Source organism: Terrapene carolina, unplaced genomic scaffold, assembly GCF_002925995.2.
Source record: "Terrapene carolina triunguis isolate 2854851 unplaced genomic scaffold, T_m_triunguis-2.0 Scaffold113, whole genome shotgun sequence".
Classification (NCBI taxonomy): domain Eukaryota; kingdom Metazoa; phylum Chordata; order Testudines; family Emydidae; genus Terrapene; species Terrapene triunguis.
In genome coordinates, this window is record NW_020664464.1 from 28,298,999 (window position 1) to 28,326,302 (window position 27,304).

A 27,304-nucleotide genomic window follows, 5' to 3' on the forward strand; every position below is an offset into this window, starting at 1 on the left:
GGTTGATGGGTGCTAAAAGGCTTATGGATCAAAGCCTCATTAAGAAGCTCTCAGCCTTGCCTAGCAGGCTGCTAGGCTCAGCACATGGTCCCCCAAACAAACAGACCACACAGTATATTTCTGTCAAGCAGCAAGCACACCACAAACACACACTACAGACAACAAGCTTACTGCAAAGCTCACATGTACGCTCCTCCTTCACCTGGAGAACTCCCTCGCAAAACTCCTGTTAGCCGCTCCTGTTTGCTAGCCCTGGTCTTCCTGAGTAGCCTGCCGCCTGGTTAAGGGTTGATGAGTGATAAAGGGCTTAGGGATCAAAGCCTCATTAAGAAGCTCTCACCCTTGCCTAGGTCATCTGTATTGGACGTAGGCTTTTGCTGCACTTCATGCTTGCTTGTTTGTTTGCAACTCTGTCTCCAATACGTTTAATTGGTTTACATGTCCTGTAGGACGCCAACTTCTTCCTCTAACCCACTTGGTTGGATTACTCATTACAAATAACTTATCTAACAAATTTAGTCCTTTTTCTTTTCCCAAATTATTTATGAATGGATACGTTATTCAAAATAAAAGCTGCTTTGATAGGATCACCAGAACATGTACTCTCAGGTACTGTGCTACTGTCATTTGTGGGAAACTTTTACATGCCAGAAACCTTCTTGTAAATAAAAAGCCTGTTCACCTGGATGTTCAAAAATCAAGGGTCATGCATACCAGCAAAGCAAGTCAGTAGGATTGATTTGCAAGAACACTCAGGGACACTTTTTATGGGTCCTCCAGCTCTACTCGTGGCATCATGCTGGCAGATTTCCTTAGTTCTATTGTTATTAAAGAAAGCTTATCTGAAATGCAACAAGGCTAGTAATTTGTTCCTCTCTATATTTGAAGAATTGACATTTTTGTAAAAAACTAAACAAAAGAAAAGAAAAGAAAAAAAACCGCTGCACACAAACTAACTCTTTTGTTTGCCTTTCAGCACATGAACCATTGGCACCCAGTGGGCTGTATCCCCAGCTACGATGGGTTTGTATCTTGTTCAACTGGCCAGGTACATCACCCCGAAAAGCCTTGTTGCGCTCAGTATCACCAAGCAATATTTATGTCATTGCTTTCACACCTGAAGCATTCTCATGCCTCAGAAGAGGAATGCTTAATATCCCTGAAGCTCAATAAATCTACACAAGTCTGCTTGCTCTAAAGCCATGACTTCAACACCCATACTGTCTTCCTGGTGGTGAACTACGGTTTTGTCCATTTTGTCTTTTTTTTTTTTTTTTTTTTTTTTTTAAAGCGATAGTCAGTTAAGCTGCCCCATGACTCACTTTCATCCCAGGGGTGTAAAATCTTATGTAAAATAAATAATTACAAAAGACCTTTTGGGGAAATGAGTAAAAGTATTTGGCCAATCAAGACTTAGGACTGGCCTACACTACACAGTTAGGTGGACATAAGGCAGCTCATGTCAACCTAATTATGTCAGTGTCTACATTACAGCCTTCCTCCCACAGATGTAAGTGCCCTACTACACTGACATAACTCCACCTCCAGGAAAGGCGTAAGGCTTATGTCAGTGTAGTTAGGACAACAGTGTCTGTGTAGATCCATAAACCTGGAAATCCTGGACGCCCCATCATCTCAGGCATTGGCACCCTAACATCAGGCTTGTCTGGTTATGTGGACTCTCTCCTCAGACCCTACGCTACCAGCACTCCCAGCTATCTTCGAGATACTACTGACTTCCTGAGGAAACTACAATCCATCGGTGATCTTCCAGAAAACACCATCCTGGCCACTATGGACGTAGAAGCCCTCTACACCAATATTCCACACAAAGATGGACTACAAGCTATCAGGAACAGTATCCCCGATAATGTCACAGCTAACCTGGTGGCTGAACTCTGTGACTTTGTCCTCACCCACAACTATTTCACATTTGGGGACAATATATACCTTCAAGTCAGCGGCACTGCTATGGGTACCCGCATGGCCCCACAGTATGCCAACATTTTTATGGCGGACTTAGAACAACGCTTCCTTAGCTCTCGTCCCCTAACGCCCCTACTCTACTTGCGCTACATTGATGACATCTTCATCATCTGGACCCATGGAAAAGAAGCCCTTGAGGAATTCCACCATGATTTCAATAATTTCCATCCTACCATCAACCTCAGCCTAGATCAATCCACACAAGCGGTCCATTTCCTGGACACTACTGTGCTAATAAGCGATGGTCACATAAATACCACCCTGTACCGGAAACCTACTGACCGCTACACTTACCTACATGCCTCCAGCTTCCATCCAGGACACACCACACGATCCATTGTCTACAGCCAAGCTCTAAGATATAACCGCATTTGCTCCAATCCCTCAGATAGAGACAAGCACCTACAAGATCTCTATCAAGCATTCTTAAAACTACAATACCCACCTGCTGAAGTGAAAAAACAGATTGACAGAGCCAGACGAGTACCCAGAAGTCACCTCCTACAAGACAGGGCCAACAAAGAAAATAACAGAACACCACTAGCTGTCACCTTCAGCCCCCAACTAAAACCTCTCCAGCGCATCATTAGAGATCTACAACCTATCCTGAAAGATGATCCTTTACTCTCACAGATCTTGGGAGACAGACCTGTCCTTGCTTACAGACAACCCCCCAACCTAAAGCAAATACTCACCAGCAACCACACATCACTGAACAAAAACACTGACCCAGGAACCTATCCTTGTAACAAAGCCCGATGCCAACTCTGTCCACATATCTATTCAAGTGACACCATCATAGGGCCTAATCACATCAGCCATACCATCAGGGGCTCGTTCACCTGCACATCTACCAATGTGATATATGCCATCATGTGCCAGCAATGCCCCTCTGCCATGTACATTGGCCAAACCGGACAGTCTCTACGCAAAAGAATTAATGGACACAAATCTGACATCAGGAATCATAATACTCAAAAACCAGTGGGAGAACACTTTAACCTGTCTGGCCATTCTATGACAGACCTGCGGGTGGCTATCTTAAAACAGAAAAACTTCAAAAACAGACTCCAACGAGAGACTGCTGAGCTGGAATTGATATGCAAACTAGACACAATCAACTCAGGGCTAAACAGGGATTGGGAATGGCTGAGCCATTACAAACATTGAATCTATCTCCCCTTGTAAGTATTCTCACACTTGCTTCTTATCAAAGTGTCTGTACTTGGCTAACTTGATTATCACTTCAAAAGTTTTTTTCTCTTACTTAATTGGCCTCTCAGAGTTGGTAAGACAACTCCCACCTGTTCATGCTCTCTGTATGTGTGTATATATATCTCCTCGATATGTTTCACTCAATATGCATCCGAAGAAGTGGGTTGTAGCCCACGAAAGCTTATGCTCTAATAAATTTGTTAGTCTCTAAGGTGCCACAAGTACTCCTGTTCTTTTTGCGGATACAGACTAACACGGCTGCTACTCTGAAACCTGTGTAGACATTGCGTCCCTTACATTGGCTGTCTTGTCAATTTCACTGCAGGAGCCATGACAACCAAAACAAAAAACACACAAGAAAGCCCCCGCTCCCCTGGAAAGCTGAACCCAATGCCCAGCTGTGAGCCAAGATAAGAAGCCCAAGCAGCCCTCTGCTCGCTGGGAGCCAGGCAGACTTGCCAATTTCAGGGCTCACTAAGCTGTGAAATTGACAAGGCTACCTGGCTCCCAGCAGGGAGGGGACCAAGAAGCTGGACCCCACTTCCTGGTAGCAAGAAGCCCTGGATGGCTTCCCTTGTGCTCCTGGCAGGGCATGGGGAGCACGCAGCCCACCAGAAGCCTGTAGGGCAGCCAGGCTCCCTACGCTGCCGCTCTTAGGTCAGTGGAAGCACTCCTTGTGAGGACACACACCACTGACGTAAGGAGGATAGTGTGAACATTACTGCAATGGCTGTAAGTTGACTTAAAATTCAAGTGTATCTCTACACTACAAACTGAATACTCAACTCCCAAAATGCCAATTATTTCAGCTAATTGTTTCTCCAATGATGGTAGTGCTTTAGTTTCACTGACCTTGTTTGCTAGACCATGCCATGCATTTATGTTTTTCCCTGAGAAGAAATGCTTTCTGGAATCTGTTTTTAATTGGTTGCTCTACAATTTCTGTGTAGGTCTCTACATTAGTATTTGCTTTACAGTGAAAAGAATAACTAGGGGGTTTTACATCATCGATGCCTACTTAAACTTATACAGTCATTTCCCCCTTTCCCCCCCCCCTCTTTGGATAACAGTGTAATTTTAAAGATTTCCCAACTCGTTCATCCATCCATCCTGGCACCAGCTTTTATAGCCTTTGTATCTTTATACTGGTGATGATGAGAACAGAGCATAAGTAGAACAGCGCCATTCCTACTGCAATAGTCAAGCATCTTTTATTGTTTCCAACGTAAAAGCCCTATAGGTCAGAGTCTTGTAACACAGCTGTAAAAACTCTTTGAAGCAAGTGAGCCAATAAGGTCATTGTGGAGGTGTGTAGGGATTTTTCTGCACAATTAAAAAAAAATCGGTTCAACCACTGTAAAGTTATATAGCTCTTAATTTTTTTTGAAAGTTGCATGTTTAAAAAGAATTACGGTAATTCACAAACAAATTCAATTCAAAAAGTAATTGAACTGGTTTCTAATGTAGCATAATCATGTAAAAGAAAACATACTAGGACAAAAAGCCTTTTTATTATGGTCAAGATGGTGTTTCAGAATCTGCCATTGTTCACACACACACACACACACACACACACACACACACACACACACACGTTTTTAACCCATTTTCCAAAAGGACTATGTACCCAGACTTGGTGTACATGCTAGCTGTCTATTAGGTCAATAATCCATGATCCTATTAAAGATCTAGTCAACAGTATGTAATCAGAATGAGGGGTCCAAGTTTTAAATCCTCTTCCAAAAAGATTTAAGCTATTAAAATGAAACTAAATATTAAAAACAATGTTAAGTATCTGCCTTCCACTGAGAAACTCTGGGAAATTCAGAGTTAAGTATGGCAATTCAATTTTAAATTAATTCCATTAGCTGCATGATATTCTAGTAGATCAATAGTGCCCATCTTTTGGGAGAACTGTGGAATTTCAGACTAATTTGATTAGACAAAAATTTCTGCTGTTCAGGCTCTGTGTATCACTATCTTGCTGGCAAGGCTAATACTGCCAAACTGCTAGAAAGCACACTGTGTTGCCCAACACACTTTCACATGCTTTGTAGGGATGGACCCTTCTGAATCATATACAACATTTCAGGATTATAGAACACTAAGCCTTTCATGTTATTCATAGGAACATCAGAATGGCCATACTGGGTCAGAATAATGGTCCATCTAGCCCACTATCCAGTCTTCCGACAATGGCCAGTGCCAGGTGCCCCAGAGGGAATGAAAAGAAGAGGCAATCATCAAGCGATCCATCCCGTTGCCCATGCCCAGCTTCTGGCAAACAGAGGTTAGAGATACTATCCCTACCTATCCTGGTTAATAGCCATTGATGGACCTATCCTCCAGGAACTTGCCTAGTACTTTCGTGAACCCTGTTAGTGTCTTGGCCTTCACGGCATCCTCTGACAAAGAATTCCACAGGTTGACTGTGCGTTGTGTGGAGAAATACTTCCTTTTGTTTGCTTTAAACCTGCTGCCTATTAATTTCATTTGGTGAACCCTAGTTCTTGTGTTATAAGAAGGGGGTAAATAACACTTCCTTATTTACTTTCTTCACATCTGTCATGATTTTATAAACCTCTATCAGATCCCCTCCTTAGCTGTCTCTTTTCCAAACTGAAAAGTCACAGTTGTGCTAATCTCTCCTCATATGGAAGCTGTTCCATACACCTAAATCATTTTTGTTGCCGTTTTTCTGTACCTTTTCCAATTCCAATATATCTTTTTTGAGATGCGGCAACCATGTCTGCATGCAGTATTCAAGAGGTGGGCGTACCATGGATTTATACAGAGGCAATATGATATTTTCTGTCTTATCTATCCCTTTCTTAATGATTCCCAACATTCGATTTGCTTTTTTGACTGCGGCTGCACATTGAGTGGATGTTTTCAGAGAACAATCCACAATGACTCCAAGATCTCTTCCTTGAGTAGTAACAGCTAATTTAGATTCCATCATTTTATATCTATAGTTGGGATTATGTTTTCCAATGTGCATTACTTTGCATTTATCAACACTGAATTTCATCTACCATTTTGTTGCCCAGCCACCCAGTTTTGTGAGATCCCTTTGTAACTCCTCGCAGTCTGCTTTGGCCTTAGCTATCTTGAGTAGTTTTGTATCATCTGCAAATTTTGCCACCTCACTGTTTACCCCTTTTTCCAGATCATTTATGAATATGTTGAACAGTACAGGTCCCAATACAGACCACCATTTACCTCTCTCCATTCTGAAAACTGTCCATTTATTCCCACCCTTTGATCTTTTAACTCAATTTCCATGTCCTCTTAACTAAATGAAGTCTTTACAATGTGCCTTTGTGAACTATCTAAACACAGAAAGAGAGAGATCCAAGACCAACAGTTTCTCAATATCAACACCTCATTGAGAGTTGGACTACAGTAGGACAGCCTCTAGTCTAGCACCTCTATTGGTGATAGTACATGGCAGAGGCTGATTGCATCAGAAATCCATTTAACCAAACAAACACATTCTTTTATGTCTGTTAGCCACAAGATGCAAAGAAACACTATTTTTCAGTATCCCACAAAATAATAAAACCCGTTCCATCTTAGTACAGATGGTCTTTGGCAACACAGTAGCGATCCTGGAATCCAGTTGTCAAGCCAGGATGAAGTCAAAGAAAAGTGCTGGAAAGGAAACTTGATAGTTACAAATAATTTTTTCAGCTGGTGAGAACACAAGTGTACATTTTAACAAATGTGCCCACTTCAAAATACAAGAGTTTGTGGAATATGGAACTAACCACACATCAATCTCTTGTTTCCTTCTGAAGTGGGTTACATCTACCACTTCCTCAGTCTAGACTCCTTTCATAGGATGAGAAACACCACTTGCTTCGTGGAACATTGCATAAAAGAATATGTTAGTGTTACTCATGATCAAATTATTGATGTAAATTCAGCATGCTCAACAGTGTTCTCTTCATTGAAAGAAGCTGGAGAACATCCAGAATTAGGCTAAAAGACAGAATGTTACACCCAAAATTGTATTCAAGAGATTCAAAAGCAAAGTTAATCTTGATCAGGACACATGCTCTTACAGAAGATACATTCTAGAGGAAGAAGAAAAATGCAGACTGAGCATTGCCAAACCACATAATACAAAAGAGCATAATTCCCACAGAATTGAAGCTAAATAGGGAAAAAAAGAAACATTTCCATACTAGCTTGTGGGACAAATGCCAGTGAGAAAGGAAAACCTAAATGGACCTCAAGCATTTATATAGCTTGGTTATGGATAAAACAAATTCTTCTGCAGAAACCACCACCAATTTTTATATTATTTTATATATACACATTTTTATATTCTTGAAAGGTGCTAAACTGAGGTCCCGAAAAATGAAGTCACTTATATATCCACAGACCAAGCATATGATGGGCAGAGTCAAGGCAGCAGCTTTGCAAGCTCCCCCTACTGCCTGGGAGAATTTCCTAAACCTAACCTAGAAGGAAACTCTTCCAGGATTAAAAGGGTAGTTCAATCTCATACCCTTGCAGTCCTTGGTCTCTGCTGAAACTACCAACAAGGATGTCAGCTATTAATAACTGAAGAGGTGGGGCCAAGAAGTGGACACCAGCCTCCTATAAATTGTTGTCAGATGACTGCAACTTTCAGTCATCAAGTACTGGAGTAACTAAAGGCAAATAGAATTTCAATACATCCGTTTCTGCCTCGTTTCTAAATTTCCTGCCCTCTTTTCTTTTATATATCTCGGCTCAACCAGAAGGAAAAGCGTATGATGAGATAACAAAACCCTATATGCTTCTCTCCAAAAATCAAGAAATCCTCTCCAGAAAAAACAAAATCCCACCACAGAGTTGATTAAAAAGAAAAAAAGATTTTTAAAATTTTGTTCTTTACAGAATAGATTTTTCTTTTTTTAAATAAACCTGTTTAAAATGAAATCTGAAATTAATACAATATATGTTAAGGGCTAAAATTATAATCTTTTAAAATATTTAAATAAAAACTAAATATGCTGAATTCATGAATTTCTACCAAAAACTCTTAGTTAAGGGCTGCTAATTTTAGAAGTTTGAAGGACAGCCTAAGTAAAGTAGGAGACTGTTCTCATTTTCAAGTGACTTAGAAGAGTAGGAATATAAACCCAAATCACTTTCATTTAGACATATTTGAAAATTTTCCCAGACTGACATGAAATAATCAGTCTAATTTACTTACTACAATTAGTCTCTGTTTAATAAATCATTGAGTTATAAATGTGAAACATATTTTGATAAGAGAAATTTATGTACCCAAAACATTTAAGCTGTATTGTTTTTTTAAAAAAGTATAGGTTGTGTGTGTTTAATTAAATTCTCGTTACCATCCTAAGGCAGCTGGACACAAACCATGAGCAAAAAGTTAATCACTGACCATTTTCTAACATACAAAAAATGTACAATAAGAATCTGAAGCTATATAATTGCTAAAATAAAGGTATATGGTTATAGTATAACCTCCTAGGTAGTAAAATGATGTACCAAATCTAGTGTAAAGCCTCTATTTAGTTGTAAATCAATATGTTTTAATAATTATATTAACCAATGAGAATGTGCCTTTCTTTAGAAAAAAATGAATTACAAATGATACAGTTGATTAAAATTGATCATTTAAATAGAGGCTCTCAATTGGGTGATTTACATCGCTGATTTAAAATTCTCTTGATTTAAAATCAATCCAGCCTGCCATCACCGAAATAGCTCACAAAGCAATAACAGAAAGAGACTCTATTATGTTTCTTTTGGCACACCTAAGAGTGAAAAACTACATGTCCAGACACAAAATACACATTGTTTCTCGGTTTGATGTAAACATCATAAATAGTGAAGAGGATAATGCAACTGACCAAGGACAAAACAAGAATTCTCCAGTGTGCAAGATTCAGAGCAGAAATAAAAAGAGAGAGAGAAAGCTCCTGATAAAAGCTCATTAAAACCACAACAGCAGCCTCTATAATGCAAGAGATGTCAAAGATTCCACAACTAAATCATCCCTTAAAAAAAAAGGAAACAGTTTAGAAAACAATAAGAAACAAGCTGTATGTAGCCTTTTGAAGTCCAATGCATTTACTTTTTAAATTTTTTCATGAATCCAAAATTCACTTTGAAACGTTAGATTAGCAGCTGTGGAAAATGAAGTTTTCTATTTCTCCACAGAACAGGCACATCACAAGGAGCAGTAGCATAAGTCTGCGTACACTTCCCTATCACCATACCTCGACCCTTCTTTTGGCTTGAGTTTTTACAGGACTTTAATTAATGAAATACTAGTCCTTCAGAGCATATTGTTTAATATAAATTCAGAATTAAATCCCCTTTATAACAGGTATATTACTACTTTCATTCTTTATTCTATTATATAGTCTCATACATAAGAGTCAGGCTAAACTGATTTAAATCAAAGGATTTAAATCACTAATTTTATCATGATTTAAATCAGCAAGCAGGAAACCTTGATTTATATCTATTTTAATTGTGTTTTGTATTTGTACTTGAGTTATTTTCCCAAGGAAAGGTTTATTTTAATTGGTTGGTAACTATTAAGATGTTGATTTACAACTAGTCTTTCCACTAAACTTGGCGCTTCCTTTTGCTAACCAGGAGGATACACTGCATCTATACACATTTATTTAACCAATTATATAGTTTACCTTACATGTATTCAGATTCTTAATTTTTACATTTTTATGATGTTAGAAAATGGTGAATGATAAATTTCTTATTTACTAAATAATAATTTTTTGTGATTTATATTAATCTCTATTTCCATGGAAATTCAAACAAACATACACAAACATTGCATTTTAATTTATTATTATTTAAAAACTATCAACATTTTTTCCTTATGTATCCCATGCTTTTATCAAACGTTTTGCATGTAAAGCTGATTTATTAGACAGTTAGTGTAGTATAGTGAACTAATTGTGTCTGGTCACCATGTGCTTCAAGATTTCAAAACTCATCCTCATCCTCTCGCCCCTAGTTTTTATTCATAGATTGGAAGGGGAAAACAAGCTTTTCCTGCTTCTTCAACTCCTCATTGGTTTCTTAAATTGTAATGAACTACTCATTGAACTGAACTAGTTGAATAAACTGAAATGAAGAAAATATTCTTTCTGCAGAAGATACTACTGCTATTAAAAATTGGTTTAGCACTCAGCAAACTCTGGTTCCAGGAGCGTAGCCAGTGACTTCCATCAGTTCAGTGGCTTGACTTTCTTTAAAACTTGGCAGAAAACACGTACTGCTTAATTTTTTTTGTATTAAATTTGAATGATTTTAATATTGTATAGTATACATACAAACACCCACGCTGTATTTTTTATAAAGAGTGAGTGAGTAGATAAATAAATAAATTTAGGCCTTAACAGGGGTTGTGAATTTCACATATATGCATTTGTAAATAGGTGTATTTAAAGGATATTTAAAAAGTAAATCAAATAAACTCAATATTTTAATAACTGATTTTTATCCACTCTGGCAGGAGCTTAAGTGATAGCAATCACACTTCCAGGAGACATTCTTTCTCCTACAGTCAGCTCTAAAACAATTTCTTACTCTCCTACGCACTTCCAAAGAAACAGGAGGGAAGCCGGTCAATCACATTTTTCTGGATTCCCTAGATCAGCCATAACAACAAGTTACTGAACCAGGTAAAATAAAAGCCTTATGTAGAAGACTGGTTACATGTCTGGCAATGGACTAGTTTTTATTTCAGATTTCAGTTGAATTGAAGAACAGCTACAGAAACAATTCTCATTTGACGGACTAAACTACCAAGAAAGGGATATTTAGATCTAAACTTTGGACTGCAACAACTCCATGGAGGAAGAGATAACAGCACACTGCTTCCACAGTGAGATTTTCTGCCAATCCATGAGGTAAATTTAAACAAAATACAAAGACCTTCATCATCCAGAGAGTCTAGCAACTATCCGCTTCCTAAGAACTACACACTGCAGTGCTCCATCAGTTACACAAAACAGCATTTTCTAGGCTGCCAGCCCAATGAATGCCAAGCAGGGCAGGTACCAATGTCTCCAGAGGATTAAAAATGCATTTCTCTAGGTCACAAAACGGAAAGAGCAACAGACAATATCAGGGCCTTGTGGGTCAGCTTGCCATCGGAGGAGAAATCAGCAATGTGGAGTCTGGATATATTCTTAGTACAACTTGTTTATTTTACACTATATATAGATCCTTAAACAGAGGTGGTTACTAATGGCACACCAGCAATCCCGTCTTTCCATGCTTTCAGCCAAAACACTAAAGCCCAGTCTGCAGGGAGCAATTTTACCTCAAGAATTGACACTAGTTAGAAAAATCGAGGTAGAGAGCAACTCCCCTGCTATTTGCTACAGCTCTCCCAAGAAAACTCACCAAGACCACAGCATTTTCTTCCCAGGCTTAATAACTTGCTTAAATGCAAAGAAAAAGAATTTCAAGACTATGTGCAACAGCACTTCCTGCTGGCACTGCGGTAACAATATAAACTACATTTCAGATGTAGAATTAATTTATTCCATCACTACTGTCCTCTAATATGGAGAAATATTCTCTGATTTACTTACACTGATTTCACAGATCTCTATATAGATTTTACTGAATTTGATGAGTACATTATTTCCTTTTCCCTGGACAGACTTGGGAATTACACAGCTTGAGTCTTACCTTTCCCATGAAATGACATGTTTTAATGGGATAACAATACAATTCTAAACCATTTTTAAAGGAAAATGTAAATTATTTAAAAAATAGTATTAGTTTAAAAAAATCCTATTCAAAGGGAGGGAATGTATTCCTGGAATTTACATCAGGAGACTGGAAGTCAGGATTGTTGAGTGTTGTTCCAAAATCTGCCCCCCAATTATCTTATTTCTCTGTGGCTCATAGTAAAATGAGTATAATCCTACTTACCTACGTCCTTCTCAGGGATATTGTGAGCATTAATTTAATCTCTACAGCATGCTGAGACTCTGAGATGTAAACAGTTATAGAAAATGGTTTATTACTATTAGTAGCTAAAGTTAGATTCCCCTATTATAGAAAGGGAAATAGATACAAACTCAGCAAACAGCCATAGAAGGGTCAATTGCCTATACAAGGGGTAGGCAACCTTTTAGAAGTGGTGTGCCGAGTCTTCATTTATTCACTTTAATTTAAGGTTTCGCATGCCAGTAATACATTTGAACGTTTTTTAGAAGGTCTCTCTCTATAAGTCTATATTATATAACTAAACTATTGTTGTATGTAAAGTAAACAAGGTTTTCAAAATGTTTAAGAAGCTTCATTTAAAATTAAATTAAAATGCTGATCTTACGCCGCCAGCCAGCTCAGCCCGCTGCCAGCCTGGGGTTCTGTTCACCTAGGCCGGCAGCAGGCTGAGCGGGCCTGCGACTGGGACGCCAGCTGGCAAGCGGCCGGCAGCCAGGACCCCAGACCTGGGTGGGAGTTCGGGGGTCAGGGAAGAGGTCTGGGGGTGTGTGGGGGGTGCAAGGCAGAAAGCTGGGTGTGGGGGTTCAGGGGTCAGGGCAGAGGGCAGTGGGGTGGTTCAGGGGTTAGGGCAGAGGGCTGGGGTGTGTAAGGCAGAAGGCTGGCTGTGGGGGGGAGTTCAGGACAGAGGGCTGGAGGTGTGTGTGGGGGGGTTCAGTGATCAGGGCAGAGGGCTGGGGTGCTCGGCTCGTGCTCCCTGCCCCCTGCCATGAGCAGCTCAAGGCAGGGGGCTGGAAGGGATATGCCCTGTTCCACCCCCTTCCCCAAGACCCTGTCCCTACCTCTTCTCTGCCTCCTCTACGGAGTAGAGAGCACGCTGCCACTCCTCCCCCTCCCTCTGGCAAGGGCCATCAGCTGATCTGCGCAGAGAAGGAGAGGAGGAGGGGCAGGAAAGCACCATGCTGGGGGAAGAAGCGGGGAAGCTTAGCTGCCGCAGGGGAGAGCAGTGGGCGGGAGGGCTGATTGGGGCTGGGGGCCGGGACCGCGGCAGGCAGCAGCGTGCCACTCAAAATCAGCTTTCGTGCCGTAGGTTGCCGACCCCTGGCCTATACCTTTCACAATTCTGTTTGTTAACTATCATATTGCTGGGATTATAGTAATACAAGATGGTTTTGCTAATACTGTTTTATCCTGGGAAAGTTAAATTTGTTTACGATGTGTTTGGAATGATGCCACATAGAACAGATATATTAGCAAAGTAGACAGTAAAACAAAAATGAATGCTAGGAAGTTGTGTGTCTGGACAGAATTAGTTTTGTTTAATGACCTAATGATTTCAAGGTCAGCCAATAGCTCAGTATGGAAAGAATCAAATCTCTGTTTTCCGGTTAAACAGAGATGCCCTGGCTCTTGTAGTTGCCGGGGCACCCACAACTCCAATTATTTATTCTCATTAATTATTTATATCATGGAACCCACACGCCCCAATCAAGAATGGGGCCTTTTTTAGCTTGATGCTGTATGAACATATAGGAAGGAAAAGTCCCTTCCTCAAAGAGCCTGCAATCTAATTTCAGACAAGATACAAGTGGGTGTAAACAGATATGTTTGGCCTCCAGCTGCCAAAACTTTAGTGTGTTTCTGGTAATTCTTACTATATGTAAGATCATATTGTTGATAGCTGGAAGAAATGAGGAGATTTTAATCTGAGTAAAAACTGTCAGAATGACCACTCAAGCATCCAATAGTAAGCAAAATGAAATTCTATATAAGGTTACCCAAAAATCCCATGGGAAACCCACACTTCACTCTGTGGTTAGCCTTGATTTCACATAATTCAGTGAATGGCTGTTGTTGGTTGACTCCATAAAATGTCATTTCCTTTGAGGTACAGGAATTGTGGGCAAGAACTGCATTTTGTTCTGTTTTGATTTCTAGGTTACCGGTGCTGAAATTACTGTTTCACTACAACCAATGATGCTTTACTTTGATTAATTAAATTAAAAAAAAGCCTGACATATTTATAACACACACAGGCTAGGACTGGATCAACTCCATTCTTTCACACACACCCCTCACATAACTTTTAAAGCTGTATTAAAGGAAGTTATGGTACAAAGGAACAGTTCAGAAAAGTTTTTAATTAGCATCACCATGGTTAAAATATCACAGGAGCCTGCATGATCAGGAGGATTAAACATACGTGACAGAGAGAAGAATTCTTGAATTCTAATACTAGCTGTACCACTGATTTATCATATGGCCCTCTCCAAGTCTTTTACCACTCTGACTCCATTTCCACATCTGTAAAGCAGGCATAATACATTGTACTTTTACAGATGGTGCAATGGTTAATATTTGTAAAGCGCTTAACAATAAAAAGTGGTACACAAGTACTGCATGATTAAAAATTACTCTCATGCTTAAAGGATTGACAGCAGGATAAATATTATTCACTCAACTGCTGTAGGACTTCTGTTTTGTTTTTTAAGTTTTCACCTAATCAGAACATGGAGCACTTTAAGGTGAAATGAGAAAAGCCTTATGTACGTCTCCTGCTCTCATAATTTTATTTTCCATTTGCCTCCTTAATTGTTGCTCAAGTAAAAATGCTTTGCAAAACAACTGAATTAAGATTAATCCAGGACTGGGGTTGATAGTCTTTTCGTAGCCTGCAAGGTCAGAAGGAACCATTCTGATCATCTCATTAGCCCTTCTGTACCACAAGCCATGGAACTTTCCCAAATAATTTCTAGAGCAGATCTTTTAGAAAAACATCCAATCCTGATTTTAAAATTGTCACCTTGGTATATTAATTCCAACAATTAATTACAGTCACTGTAAAATAATGTATGCTCTATTTCCAGTCTGAATTTTTTCTAGGTTCAACTTCCAACCTGTGTGTTATGTTATACCTTTCTTTGCTAGAGCCCATCATCAGATATTTGTTCCCCATGTAGGTACTTATAGACTAATCCTTTAATCATTCTCATGAACGTTCTCTGAATGCTCTCCAATTTATCAACACCCTTCTTGAATTGTAGGCACCAGAACCGGTATTCTATCAGCAGTCGCACCAATGCAAAACAGAAGAAAAATAACTTCTCTACTCCTAGTCAAGTGTCCCCTGTTTATGCCTCCCAGGATCACATTAACTAGCCCTTTTGGCCACAGTGTAGCACTGGGAGCTCAGGGTTCAGCTGATTATTCACCACAACCCTCAAATCTTTTGTTTAATGGTTTCTTCTTGCTCGCTCAATAAAGGTGTTCTTAGACCAGCTCTCTAAGGGTACGTCTTCACCACCCGCCGTATCAGCGGGTAGCAATCGATTTATCCGAGATCGATATATCGCGCCTCGTTAAGACGCGATATATCGATCCCCAAACGCGGTCACTGTCGACTCCGGAACTCCACCAGAGCAAGCGGCAGTAGCGCAGTCGACGGTGGAGCCGCGGCCATCGATCCCGTGCCGTGTGGACCCCAGGTACTTCGATCCAAGATACTTCGACTTCAGCTACACTATTCACGTAGCTGAAGTTGCGTATCTTGGATCGATCCCCCCCCCCAGTGTAGACCAGCCCTAACATTAATGAGGTTGGAATTAGCCATTCAAGACAGAATTGCTCTTGTGAAACAGTAGTTACTGCCTAGCCCAAGCAGCCCTTTGAAGAAAATAGAAGTTTCAACCATGTGAAGTGCCCTGTCCATCCTTTGTGACTGAATGTGGTATCTCCCCAAGAGGAATAAGATATTTAAAAAAATAATAATAAAAAAAATAAAGGTATCTAATATATTCCTTTCCTCCAAGAATATGCAGTCACAACTATTACAGTTTAGAACACTACTGTATGTCTAAAATGTATTTTAAACATTACAAATTATTTATTCCCTCACATGCAGAAGAGACAGCTTATGTCAACAGGGAAACTATGCATGCACTCAAGAACTGCAAACAAAGTGAGCTAGTTTCTGTTGCAGTCTCACCGTCACTCCTTAAATAAAATAAATAACTTCTTAACACAACAGTGCCATCTGGTGTTGCAAAGTATAGTCTGAATTGCTGAATGTAAATTCTCTCAAGAAGTGTGGTTCCTACTACTTCCAGGAAAATCAAAGATGTTATAATAATGCTATCAAGAACTTAGTTACTGACTGCAGTGTGTCAATACTGTATTACAAAGAAGAGGTCCCTGCTCCAAGGAGCTTACAGCCTAATATTTGCCCACTCTCATATGCCCTGGACTCCATTCTTCTTCACAGGAAAGAGGAGTCTGATGGCACCTTAAAGACTAACAGATTTATTTGGGAATAAGCTTTCGTGGGTTAAAAAAAAAAAAAAAAAAAAACCACTTCTGTAATTTGCACTCCATGCATCTAAAGAAGTGGGGTTTTTACCCATGAAAGCTCGTTAGCGCCATGTGTTTATCCCCAGTATACTGATTCTACTAGGTTATTTTTTATTATATGAAATTCTTTAGGAATTTAGTAAGTATAACTCTCATGCAACAATATATAATGTTTTGCACTTACAGAGTACAGCACCATGAATAAGAAATTATCAAAGGACTATACAAAGGATGGTGAATATAATTATCTCACTTTTCCACATGAAAAGTTTTTAATCTTTCTTGGTGAGAGGTCTCTGGCTATACACAGAGGTTGTTTTACTTAATTATATTCAGAACTCCCCCCCCCCCAAATTTTATAGCAGCCTACGTTTTACCTTTTGAACACCATACAAAACAGAACTGTTTGCAAGGAAAAAGAATAATCCTATGTAGGGGAGTGAACTTGTTGTATATTCTCCTATTAATTAACCAATGAACTACTATTTAGTTCATCTGGTGCATTCCAAGGAAACACACTTAAGTAGCTTTTCAAAAGTATTAAAAAAAAAAAAATCTACAGATTAAAGTCAGCCAGGAAAGAATGATTTGATTTAGCAGTATCCCTAGGCAAGAATTAGTTATACCAGAGTTAGGGAACCACATCACACCCAAACTTGCAAAGATCCTCAGGGACAGACAAATCCTCAGGTACGCTCGAGCTCCACTCAGCGCACATGAGGGGAGTGGGGAAAGGCATAGAGAGCTTTCCATAACACTGCACCTGAGGGCAGCTAGAAGCTAGTCCTTGGTGCAATTTGAAGCAACCTCAATGCTGCTTTAATTAGTGCTGGCTAGAACTGCTCAGCACAGCAGAGTCTCCCACCACTCTTCCTCCCCATGGCCTCACCCACTATGCCAATGTGGGCCAGGAGCAGGTGACATTGCACTGCCTAAACCTGCTCTAAGCTATTAGGGAGGGGAGTCGCCAGTTGGCCCTCTTTAAACCAGCTTCCCATGCCCCTCATGCAGCAGGGCTGGCCCAGGGCGTTTTACTAACATTGCCACGTGCTCTATTAGACCATGCACCATGGTCACCATGGTGACTGCTTCTGGCACCATTTACTCACCATGGCGGCTGCTTCTGGTCCCTTCTTTCCCTTTGCAGCCTGCCCGTGCAAGTCACGTGCTGCTCCCTCCTGCCTTCTCCTGGGCGCTCTATTGTTAGCTCTGCCCCCTTTTCCGCAGCTCTCGTTGCCTTTTAGCCCCACTACCATGCACTGTATTCTCAACCCCCTCCCACTACCCTCCCTAGTAGAACCCCTTCACTTGTTCTGTCCCCCAGCAGTTCTACCTCCTCAGCCACCCCTTGCAGCCAGCGCCCCTCCACAGCCTGCAAACGCAGCCACGCCCAAACACTTCCCACGGCTGGAGGAGGCGTGTGCGTTAATCCAGCAGCCTACAGCACCGCCCCCTGCTGCTGCTCCTCATTGGAGGGAGGGAAAGGGGAGGTACTTCGAGCTGTCCGGGTTTGCGCTGCCTCTTATTGCTCCAGCTTGGAGCCTTCCCTCCCCACGTGGTAGAAGCTGGAGGCGATGCTTTCTGTACCTCGAAGGAAGTCCCTGTGAAGGGAGGCAGTACCAAGCCACTACCCCCTCGCCTACAGCCGGTCCGGCGCTGGCAGGGTCGGGGTAAGCAGCAGGGGCTCCTGGGCTGCGCCTCAGCCTAGGGTTCCTCCAACCAGGTCTCCCACCTCCAGGACCAACCTGCACCCGGGAGGGCAGAGCTGGGGGACCGCCCGGCAGGAGGCTGAGGAGCCAGGGCAGGGCAGCCCCAGAGGGAACAGAGCCCTGGAGAGTGGGACGCGGGCCCTGCATGGCAGCGCCCCGCCCTCTATGGCCCCGCTGCTGCTGCCCAGTCTCTGGGCGGCTCAGGCCACTTCGCCCAGCGCCGGCTGCGGCGCTGGGGGGTGGCCACCCTGCGGCGCCTACAGGCAGCTCCATGCGCCCCATGGGGTGGCCCCCAGCCCGAGTTTCCCCCGCTCGGAGCCTGCCCGGCCCAGCCCCAAGGTGCGGTGATGCTGCTGCCAGGGCTGGCTCTAGGCTTTTGCCGCCTGAAGCAAAAAAAAAATTAATAATAATAATAAAAAAAATGGCCTGAATGCCGCCCCTGAAAATGTGCTGCCCCAAGCACCTGCTTGGTTTGCTGGTGCCTAGAGCCGGCTCTGCTGGGTTTATAGGGGCACCACTCAGGGCACGGTGGTCACAGAAGCACTGTCAGTGCTTAATTTTTGCCAGGGGGCTGAGTCCCAGCACCTCTAGGTTTAGCAGTTCATAGCACCAGCACCTCTGGGTTCCCAGCCATCAACTTCTCCTCCTTGGCCACCCAGCTCTAAAGGCATGCTGCTGCTGGCAATGGCCATGCCTTGAGAGCTAGCTGTCATTCAGCAGGCCTGGGTCTTTGCTCAGGAAGTGCTGAAGCAGACCCTGGTACCTAAAAGGAGCAATTGTAAGCAGTTCACATGAGGGTTTGCCTTGACTAGGAAAAGTTGTCCATGTTTAGGTGGGCCTTAGTGAAAAGCTATACCTGATCTGAACTTGACCTTTTTCCTAGTGTAAATGCAGAGCTTCAATTTAATTTTAACTGGTCGTGCTACCCTGGATAGTCACCTAGGACTACATTGATAAATACATACATTACACTGCTTTTGGGAGCAGCAGGAGCAGACCGACATTAGAGGTGAGCATAGCACAGGTGTCTCCTGTCTATCACTTCTAAACCACATTTTGCTACAAGCAGTAGAGCTCTGCTACCCAGCCATGGATGAAGGTAGGGCCAGAGCCCATTGTCACTACTGGGTTCCCTAGAGCCCGCCCAAAGGAAATCCGTGAAAATCATGCTGCTGCCAAGCTTCCTCAATCTTTGCACTATTGACAGCTTGGAGCATTTTTCCCCACTCTTTTTGGAGATAGTGTTCTGCTAAGTTAGATGGAGAAAAGCAAGGAGTTTGCAGAGGAGCGGTACCAATTTAAATTTTCAGGAAAATTTTTGAAATATCAGATATGTCTTCCTAGACTTTAGAAAAAGATTTCCAGTAAAACACCATCCACTCCCAAGCAAACCTGCCTTCTAAAAATAAAATCTTACTCACCGCTCCCTCTCTACAGTCAATAACTTTTAAACTATGCATATAAATAAAGTCCACAATTTAGGTTATAAGCTCTTTGGAACAGGGACATCTTTGCATACTTTCTGTGAAATACCTACAGAAGTGATTGGTGCTGTAAAATAACGTTTAGTTGGCGGGAGTGTCAACTGTGGTAGGCACTTCTCTATCAGTTTTTCTTAACTTTATTTTCCCCATTCCTCCGCAAAACATCTTCCATTCTCTCCCTTCCCAGTTTTCATCCCCTTCAATCTTGTTCATTATTCTTATCTCACCACCGCTTCTGAACTTGACCATAGTGACTGGCCTGGGCTCTCCTGATCTCAGTTCTGTGTGCTCTGCCACATTTTGTTTGCTCTGAGCCCACTAGCTCTCCCTTCCTGGGCCTACTTCCTCCCTATATTGCATTCTCTTCTCTTGTGTTTTACTAATCTCTTACCCAATGTGCTTGTTGGGGGTCCCCTATTTCAGTTGTGCTCTCCCTGCATTTGCTCCTATTCTCCAAACACTATTTCTGTCCAGTCTCTCCAATCCATCCTCTGCCCCAGCCCCAATGGACTGTCACTTTTTATCCACAATCAGTCCTTTTCTTCACAAACCATTCCCCGTTCTCCAATCACCAATGCATTTTTTAGGTCCCAAGCCCTGTGTAACCTCTTGTTGTCACTAGGCAGGGAAGAAGCTGTTCCACAGTGGAAGTGATTCAACAGGCAGCAGGTACAGCAGAGGGGATACAGCAGTTTGCTTAGCATACCCCATTCACAAAAAAGGAGTCGGGATGGAAGGATAGTCCAGTGATTAGAGTACTAGCCTAGAACTTGGATTCAAGTCTCCACTTCACTACAGATTGTTTCTTGCCCCTTGGGCAACTTACTAGTCTCTTCACCTCAGTTCCTCAGATGTACAATGGGGACACTTGCATCACAGGGGTATTGAAGATAAATAAGCTAAGGATTGCAAAGCACTCAGATACTATGGTACATACATTAGATAGACCCACTCTTAAGGAATGGTCTTCTCTCCTAATACCAGGAATGGTCCTGAAGTGTGCATCACCCTCCTGTGGTGAGCTGGGAAGACTAGTCATCTAGGGAACAGTTCTAGCTCTGTACAGCTACTGGCACAGGCCGATCTATTCCATGCTCAATACCATGCTATCTTAAGGTCTCAATGCACCAACCAGTGTGTTCCAGGGAAGTCCTATCAGGATCAGCACACTGTATTTATACACCCTGGAGGGGAAGATTGATGAACAGTTATTCATATAAAAGAATCCATTTGAAGTCAATCAATGGCACCTACCAAGTAACTGTTCTTCAATGAGTATATCATATGCGCACTGCGTAGATGTAGGCACTAGGGTGACCAGATATCCCGATTTTATAGGGACAGTCCTGATTTTGGGGTCTTTTTCTTACATAGGCTCCTATTACCTCCCACCCCCGTCCCAATTTTTCACACTTGCTGTCTGGTCACCCTAGTAGGCACTAGAAAATGTTCAGCTCACATCCGAGCTCATGTACATAGTAAAATGTTTAAATATTAAATTTTCAAAAGCAGGTATTTTCACTGAGGATTAAATGCATCACAAGCAGACATTTCATGTATTAGCCCATCATAACAATAAAATTTAACATTTTTAACAGCTGCTTAACTCCAAAATGCTCACAAATTTGTCAAAACTTGTAAACCAACTCCGTAAGTGGGTTGCGACTAAGCATTAGTTATTTCAGGTCTAAAGGAAGTCTATTAAAATTAGAAGGGAATAAAACAGACTTGGATGGAATGATTCCTGGAACCTTAACTCTGGACATTACTGATTCCATAAGCGGAGAAGATACTGGTAAAATTTAAGTCGGGTGTGACTTTCGCAGGTAGATGTCAGTAGTAAATTTTCTCAAGAGAAAATTCTACTACGGACCTAAATCTAACAGTAGCTGTTCCTCAATTGTGTTCAGTACACATTAGCAATTAACATGTGGTATAATCGTCTTGTGACTGGACTCAGAAAAATCTCAATACCTGCACAAATTAGGAATAGGTCTATATTAACTCTTCTATACAAAAACATCTAAAAAAAAGAGAACACTTGTTCAGCTGAATGGTTATATAATCTTCAATGAAGAGAGATTGCAGAAAAATGACACTTCACAGCTAAATTTCTTTGTATATGTGCAATACATTTACTTACTTTCTTAAAGAACATTTTTTTAAAAAGCAGTAAGATAACCTAACCATTTAAAAACCACTAATGTGAGCCAGTTAGCAGAAGCATCGGGCAGAGTTTACTTATAGAGCTAATAAAATAAACTGAAAGAGGACATATATTTGCTTTTCATATATATATGAAAAGCAAATACCTTTTCCTCTCTTTTTTTTTTTAAAAACACAACTGGTCCCTACAAAAGCCAGGGTTCACCACAATCCTCTTCTTTTTCCCAAAAACACCCCCCCCCCCCCCCCGCATATGACAACTCCTTACCGCAGTTCTCTGCCCTATGAATCCAACAGCTTTGGTACCTACCATTTTTCTGCAGAGGAGTAAAGAAATTTGCAGACAGCATGAATTCTGCGCCCCCACAGGGGCTCAGAATTCCCCGAGGAGTAATTGTAAAGGGCAAAACAAATATTGCTTTGCAGTTCACCTTTAACTCAGTTCTCATACCTCAGACAGCAGCTTTGTGTAGGCATCGGTTGATTGCATAGATATTGAAAATGGATCAAAAAAGTATTTTATTTTAAACAGTCAGGAACTATTTCAACAAAGCGAAGGCAAAAGATAGGGGTATTCTGGATTCACTAGGGATTTTTTTTGCAATAAGAATTCTTGTTCTCATCCAATCATTCATACTAGGAACCTGAAAAATTCCAAAATGAATTAAGGAGGCTAAGTCCTCCAGCTCTCTTGGGGAAGTCATGGCTTTGAGAGCCTAATTATTTGCCTGGGTTCTTTCAAATAAGAGTTCTCATTCTTATTCATGCTTTCTTAGTTTTCAAATTAGAAGCTTAGAAACTTGGGAGCTTAACATGACAATTTAAATGATAGAGATACAATTAAAACTCATGAGCAGTTAATAAATAAATTCTCTCTCTTTTCTCTCTATATTGTCACTAGAAAGCAATGAAAATGTAGCCTTAATGCACAATATAGAGGGGTAAAATGGAAATACTGGGGGTTACTCCCAAAGGAGTCTCCTAAAAATTATTTCTCCCTATGCCATATAAATTTCCAGTTTGTCAGAAAAAAATATATTTAGGAGTTGCATCTAATACATTCAGAGGCAAAGAAACAAATAGCATACCTATTGTGAGTACATTTTTAAGTATCTAATATCACATTTAATAAATATATTATCAACATTCTATATACTGAGGTAGGTCTGAGTTCTTTCTAGTGGACTTTGAGGAATGTACATTGTTTTGGGGAGGGAGGGCAGGGAGAGGAGTTATTTTGTGTAAACATATCTTCACTTCAAAGGTTCTGCATTCAGCTAAGGAAGGTTAGATGCTATTCCTTTCTAAGCTTAACAACATCATTTTAACAACTTGGTAGAGAGTAGGTCTGCCACTTGTCACCACCACCAGTTGTATCCCCAAACCATTCACTGGCAGTGTGGTAATTAGAAATAATATATTTAGTATAATAGTGGTCATGTGACATCATTACAAAACTGCAGTACACAAATTCACATATCAGGAATCATATAGCATGCTTGTCATGCATCAAGAAAGGACTGAAAATATTGAAAACAAAATTTTTCAATAAAAATAGGCTATGTTAGACAATTTTATTGAATTCACTTCCTTTTATTGCAGTGTCCCCTTGTACAAAGTAGTAACTGCAATATTCAATGTTAAAACATTAGAAAAGCATGTGTGACAGTTACAGTACAGTATTATCAAAATATTACATTTTCAGACCCAGTGGATAACTAAATACCCAGCCAAGCTCAAATCTTTAAATTATTTCCATCGTTCATTTTTAAATATGTAATGTCAGAAAAGCATATAAAAAGAATGTATGTAAAAGTAAAGAAACCTAAATACAGTCAAACAAATGAACAAAAAATAAATAATTGATTTCTTCAGCTATGGTTGCTCTTTCTAAACCCATAAAAAGAAATTTCATTAACAGAAATAATGCAATTGCCACGTGTCAATGAGAAATTTTATATTTCAAGTCATTAACAATGATTGGAACTTAAAAAAAAATTGGCTTCAAAATCAAAGTTCATATAGACTAAATAGAAATTGGAATGACTGTCACTAGCTAACATCTGTTGCTCACAATTACTAGTAACTGTTGAAGTTTATTAGAGTGTTACAATAAATCTTGAAACTGTTGATCTGGTGTCTAGTGTTAGTGAAGTTTTGAGAGTGCATATGTGAAAAGCATCCTACATTATTTCACAGACTACAATTCCCTCCCCATCCCCAAATGCATATTTAGATATATTTTATATAATTTTATACACATATATGCATGTATGCACACACTTCATTTGGTTCCTGCATTACAGATAAACAAGCAATGGTTTCCTGAATGGACAAAACTTTAAATAAGTGTACCTGTGCACATTTTCAAGATAGCAGCACTAAGTTCATGCCTTATTGTCCATCTGTTTAAAAACAAAAAAAAAGAACAAAACATGGCAACAATTCCATGTTCACTGAATAATGAGACATCCCTACCACCTCAACAAGCACTGCAAAACCTGTAACAGACACAATGAGGCTGTTAGTTACCTTTTTTTCCTTTCTGTAATTAAGCAGCACTTTTATTAGAATTTGTTTGATTATAAAATTGTGTCTTAACCATGCCCATGTTAGCATTAATTTACTTTGTACTTGGCAGCAAAACATGCTGCTTTTAAAAAAACTGAAACAATGTAACCAATTCAGATCCAGACTGGCTGAAACCAACAGCAAAAATGGAGATTATTTTGTGACTTACCAATTACCTGACTACAGCATGCACTGTGGATAAAGCGTAGAACACATCTCCAATTGTAACTAGTTCAAGCTGTATCTTACTTCACAATGACTAATAGCTTTGTCCTTCAAAAGGAACTATTACTGAGTATTTAATATAATGCTATGTTAAGCATAAAAATATACCTTTTCTATGGATCATCTTCAATGAAAATCATTGAAGTACTAGCAATGTGACCCAGTAACATGCCCAATACTAATATCTAGAGGTTGTGAAATGTTTTTAGGCAATCCTTTTCTGAAAAATATATAGGAATTTTAAAAATAGTTCACATTACTCACCTTTGTATAAAGGCTCAAGTGAAGTTTTTTATTTATGTGTTAGAAGACTAAATTAGAAAGTAGTCAAAACATACACTGGAAGGACACACAAATTGGCAGTTTTTATTAAACATGAAAAATGTGTAAAGTATCATGTATGATAGTCTAAATTTCTAGATCAAGCCTGAGTATTTATTTAGTAAGACTAAATGTAATGTCTGACAACTGAATGAACTGACCTAAAAACATCTCCCCTAATAACTAGTGGTCCATTTAACCATTTGATGAAAGATTCAGAATTTTAGTTTTTACATTTTATATTAGATGGCATAGCGAGATTCCACATAGTGTTTATAGTATTCTCTTAGATGGCATCACATTGCTCATATTTGCTCCTTCAAGCCTTAGGTTAACACTTTCTTCAAATAAACTAAATGACACCAAGATCTGAAGGCCAAGAATTAAGACAGGTCCTCTTTTTTAAAAAACTAAAATAATCCAAAAAGCTATCTTCAGCCTACAACAGGAATAGTTTCATATTAGAGCTAGAGTAAAGACTGACACACTAACCTTCACCAAGGTAGCCAAGTTATATGCATCTCAAATTTTGAACGGAAAGAAGGGCACAATGTCAAATCTGAGAAAAGGGTCCTCCCATCATTTATCTAGCACAATTACTTTTAACGATACATGTTCAGTAATACTAAGTCTTGGACAAAAACATTATGATTTTTTTATTCCAACTGACTTGCCCTACCTTTGTTTCAAATCTAACAGATATTACAAAATTCTGAATAGAAAAAACATACAGTACTAAAAATAATAGCTTGATGGAAGACTGAAAAGCAGCATTAATTTTATTGTAAGATGGAAGAGACTAGAAACTAAAGGAAGTTTGATCTAAAGTCTTAGTTGAAGGCAGATTTTGACATTCTATATAAATTTACAAAATAGGGTGTATGGATGCAGTTTGGTTAACTTCAGAAGGCACCTCAAGGCTAAAAGGCTTTTATAAATCTATAATCCTTTCATTGATCAAAAATAAAAACACTTTTATTGCTGCTATTCAAGTAGCAAAGAAAAAGCTTGTTGTTCTTCAGTCTAACAAGGAATCCTCCCTCATTAAGCAAGATTAAGTTATAGAAGAATTTGAATAAAACTGAAGATTTCACAACTTTATAAATACAGTGACTTTCCTTGTGTGCTTTCAAGTCAGTGGAACAGTGAAAGAAGAGTCACTTTTTGCCTTTGTGATGCTAATCTTAGTCACTCTCTTCCAGGCACTGAAGTACCATTTCATCACAGTTGCGTGTTGCGCAGTATGTTTAGGAATAGAAGGTAAGAACACTCTGATGATTCCCACGAACAAGAAGGATCGGTGGCAGGTCTTTTGATAGAGCTTCTAACCAGGCCATGTATAGTGCACTAGATACTGCACCTTTTCGTGCAACTGGCAAACTCCTACAATTTGAAGAACAAAGAAAAAAGGAAATGGAAATGAAGAACGGTTTAAAAAGCAAGTCAGAGTACTAGTAGTACTGCATAAATACAAAAAATACAATTTGAAATAAGGTAGAAATTACTAAATGTTTAATTCTAACCCATTTTTATAACCTTTTCATTTTTTTAGGCTACATGTAGTCAGTTCACAATCCTGAGTACAAAGAAATTAATTAGTTCTGAGCCAAAATTGTCTTTAAAACAAAACAAAACATACTCTGTTACATGGACTCAATTGTAACCTATTTTTTTGGCATCTCAAGGTTCACCTTAATTCTACCCACTCCTGAAATCTTAGCCTCCACATCAAAAATTTTCTGGGGGTGGGGTTGGGGAAGTGACGGAATCAGCATTTCACTCGTGGCTTCATTCAAAATGGTCCTCTTCACTTGGCCAAGATTTGGAGAGTGACTGTTTTTCTACAAGATAATGCTTTTGCTTCAGACTGCAACAGTCTATAGTCACATTACTCTGCCCACCAGCCCCTCCAGAGTATTGGCAGAATCCTTCAATTCTTGCCTCACTGGAACCAGTTAAATCTTTACTTGTATTGCTCAAGTTTCATCTTTTTACTGCTTCAGAGAGCACTGAAACCTTACATGGCTTTGTACAGAGAGCAGGATGTGTGAAATTAAAAAGAATTTCTACACTGAAGAGTTTGTAATCCAAATGTACTGTAAGTGGGGACAACAGTACAAAAGAATATGTAGAGACAGGTACAATATAGGCAAATGGGATATGTGGTAACCGTAGATGGAAGGCTTCATGGAAGATTTTTGTTTTTAAAGAGCAATTTGAAGGAGATGGAGAGCAGTTAATATACAAGCAGCAGAATGCCTGTATGAGTCAAGCCAAATTACAAAGCATTCTCTCTGTAATTCTACCTTGTACTCTAAA

The 27,304-nt window shown here is 40.0% G+C and overlaps 1 protein-coding gene across 1 annotated transcript in view; it reads right to left on the bottom strand.

The window, feature by feature from the left end:
* Positions 1–23,445: 23,445 nt before the first annotated feature.
* SLC12A2 (solute carrier family 12 member 2) overlaps positions 23,446–27,304 on the bottom strand; it is a 106,452-nt gene continuing 102,593 nt past the window's right edge. The window contains exon 27 of the mRNA XM_026652356.1: positions 23,446–26,368. Within this exon, the coding sequence (XP_026508141.1) occupies positions 26,233–26,368 (136 nt within the window). The 3' untranslated portion in view covers positions 23,446–26,232. The remainder of the gene's footprint in view (positions 26,369–27,304) is intronic.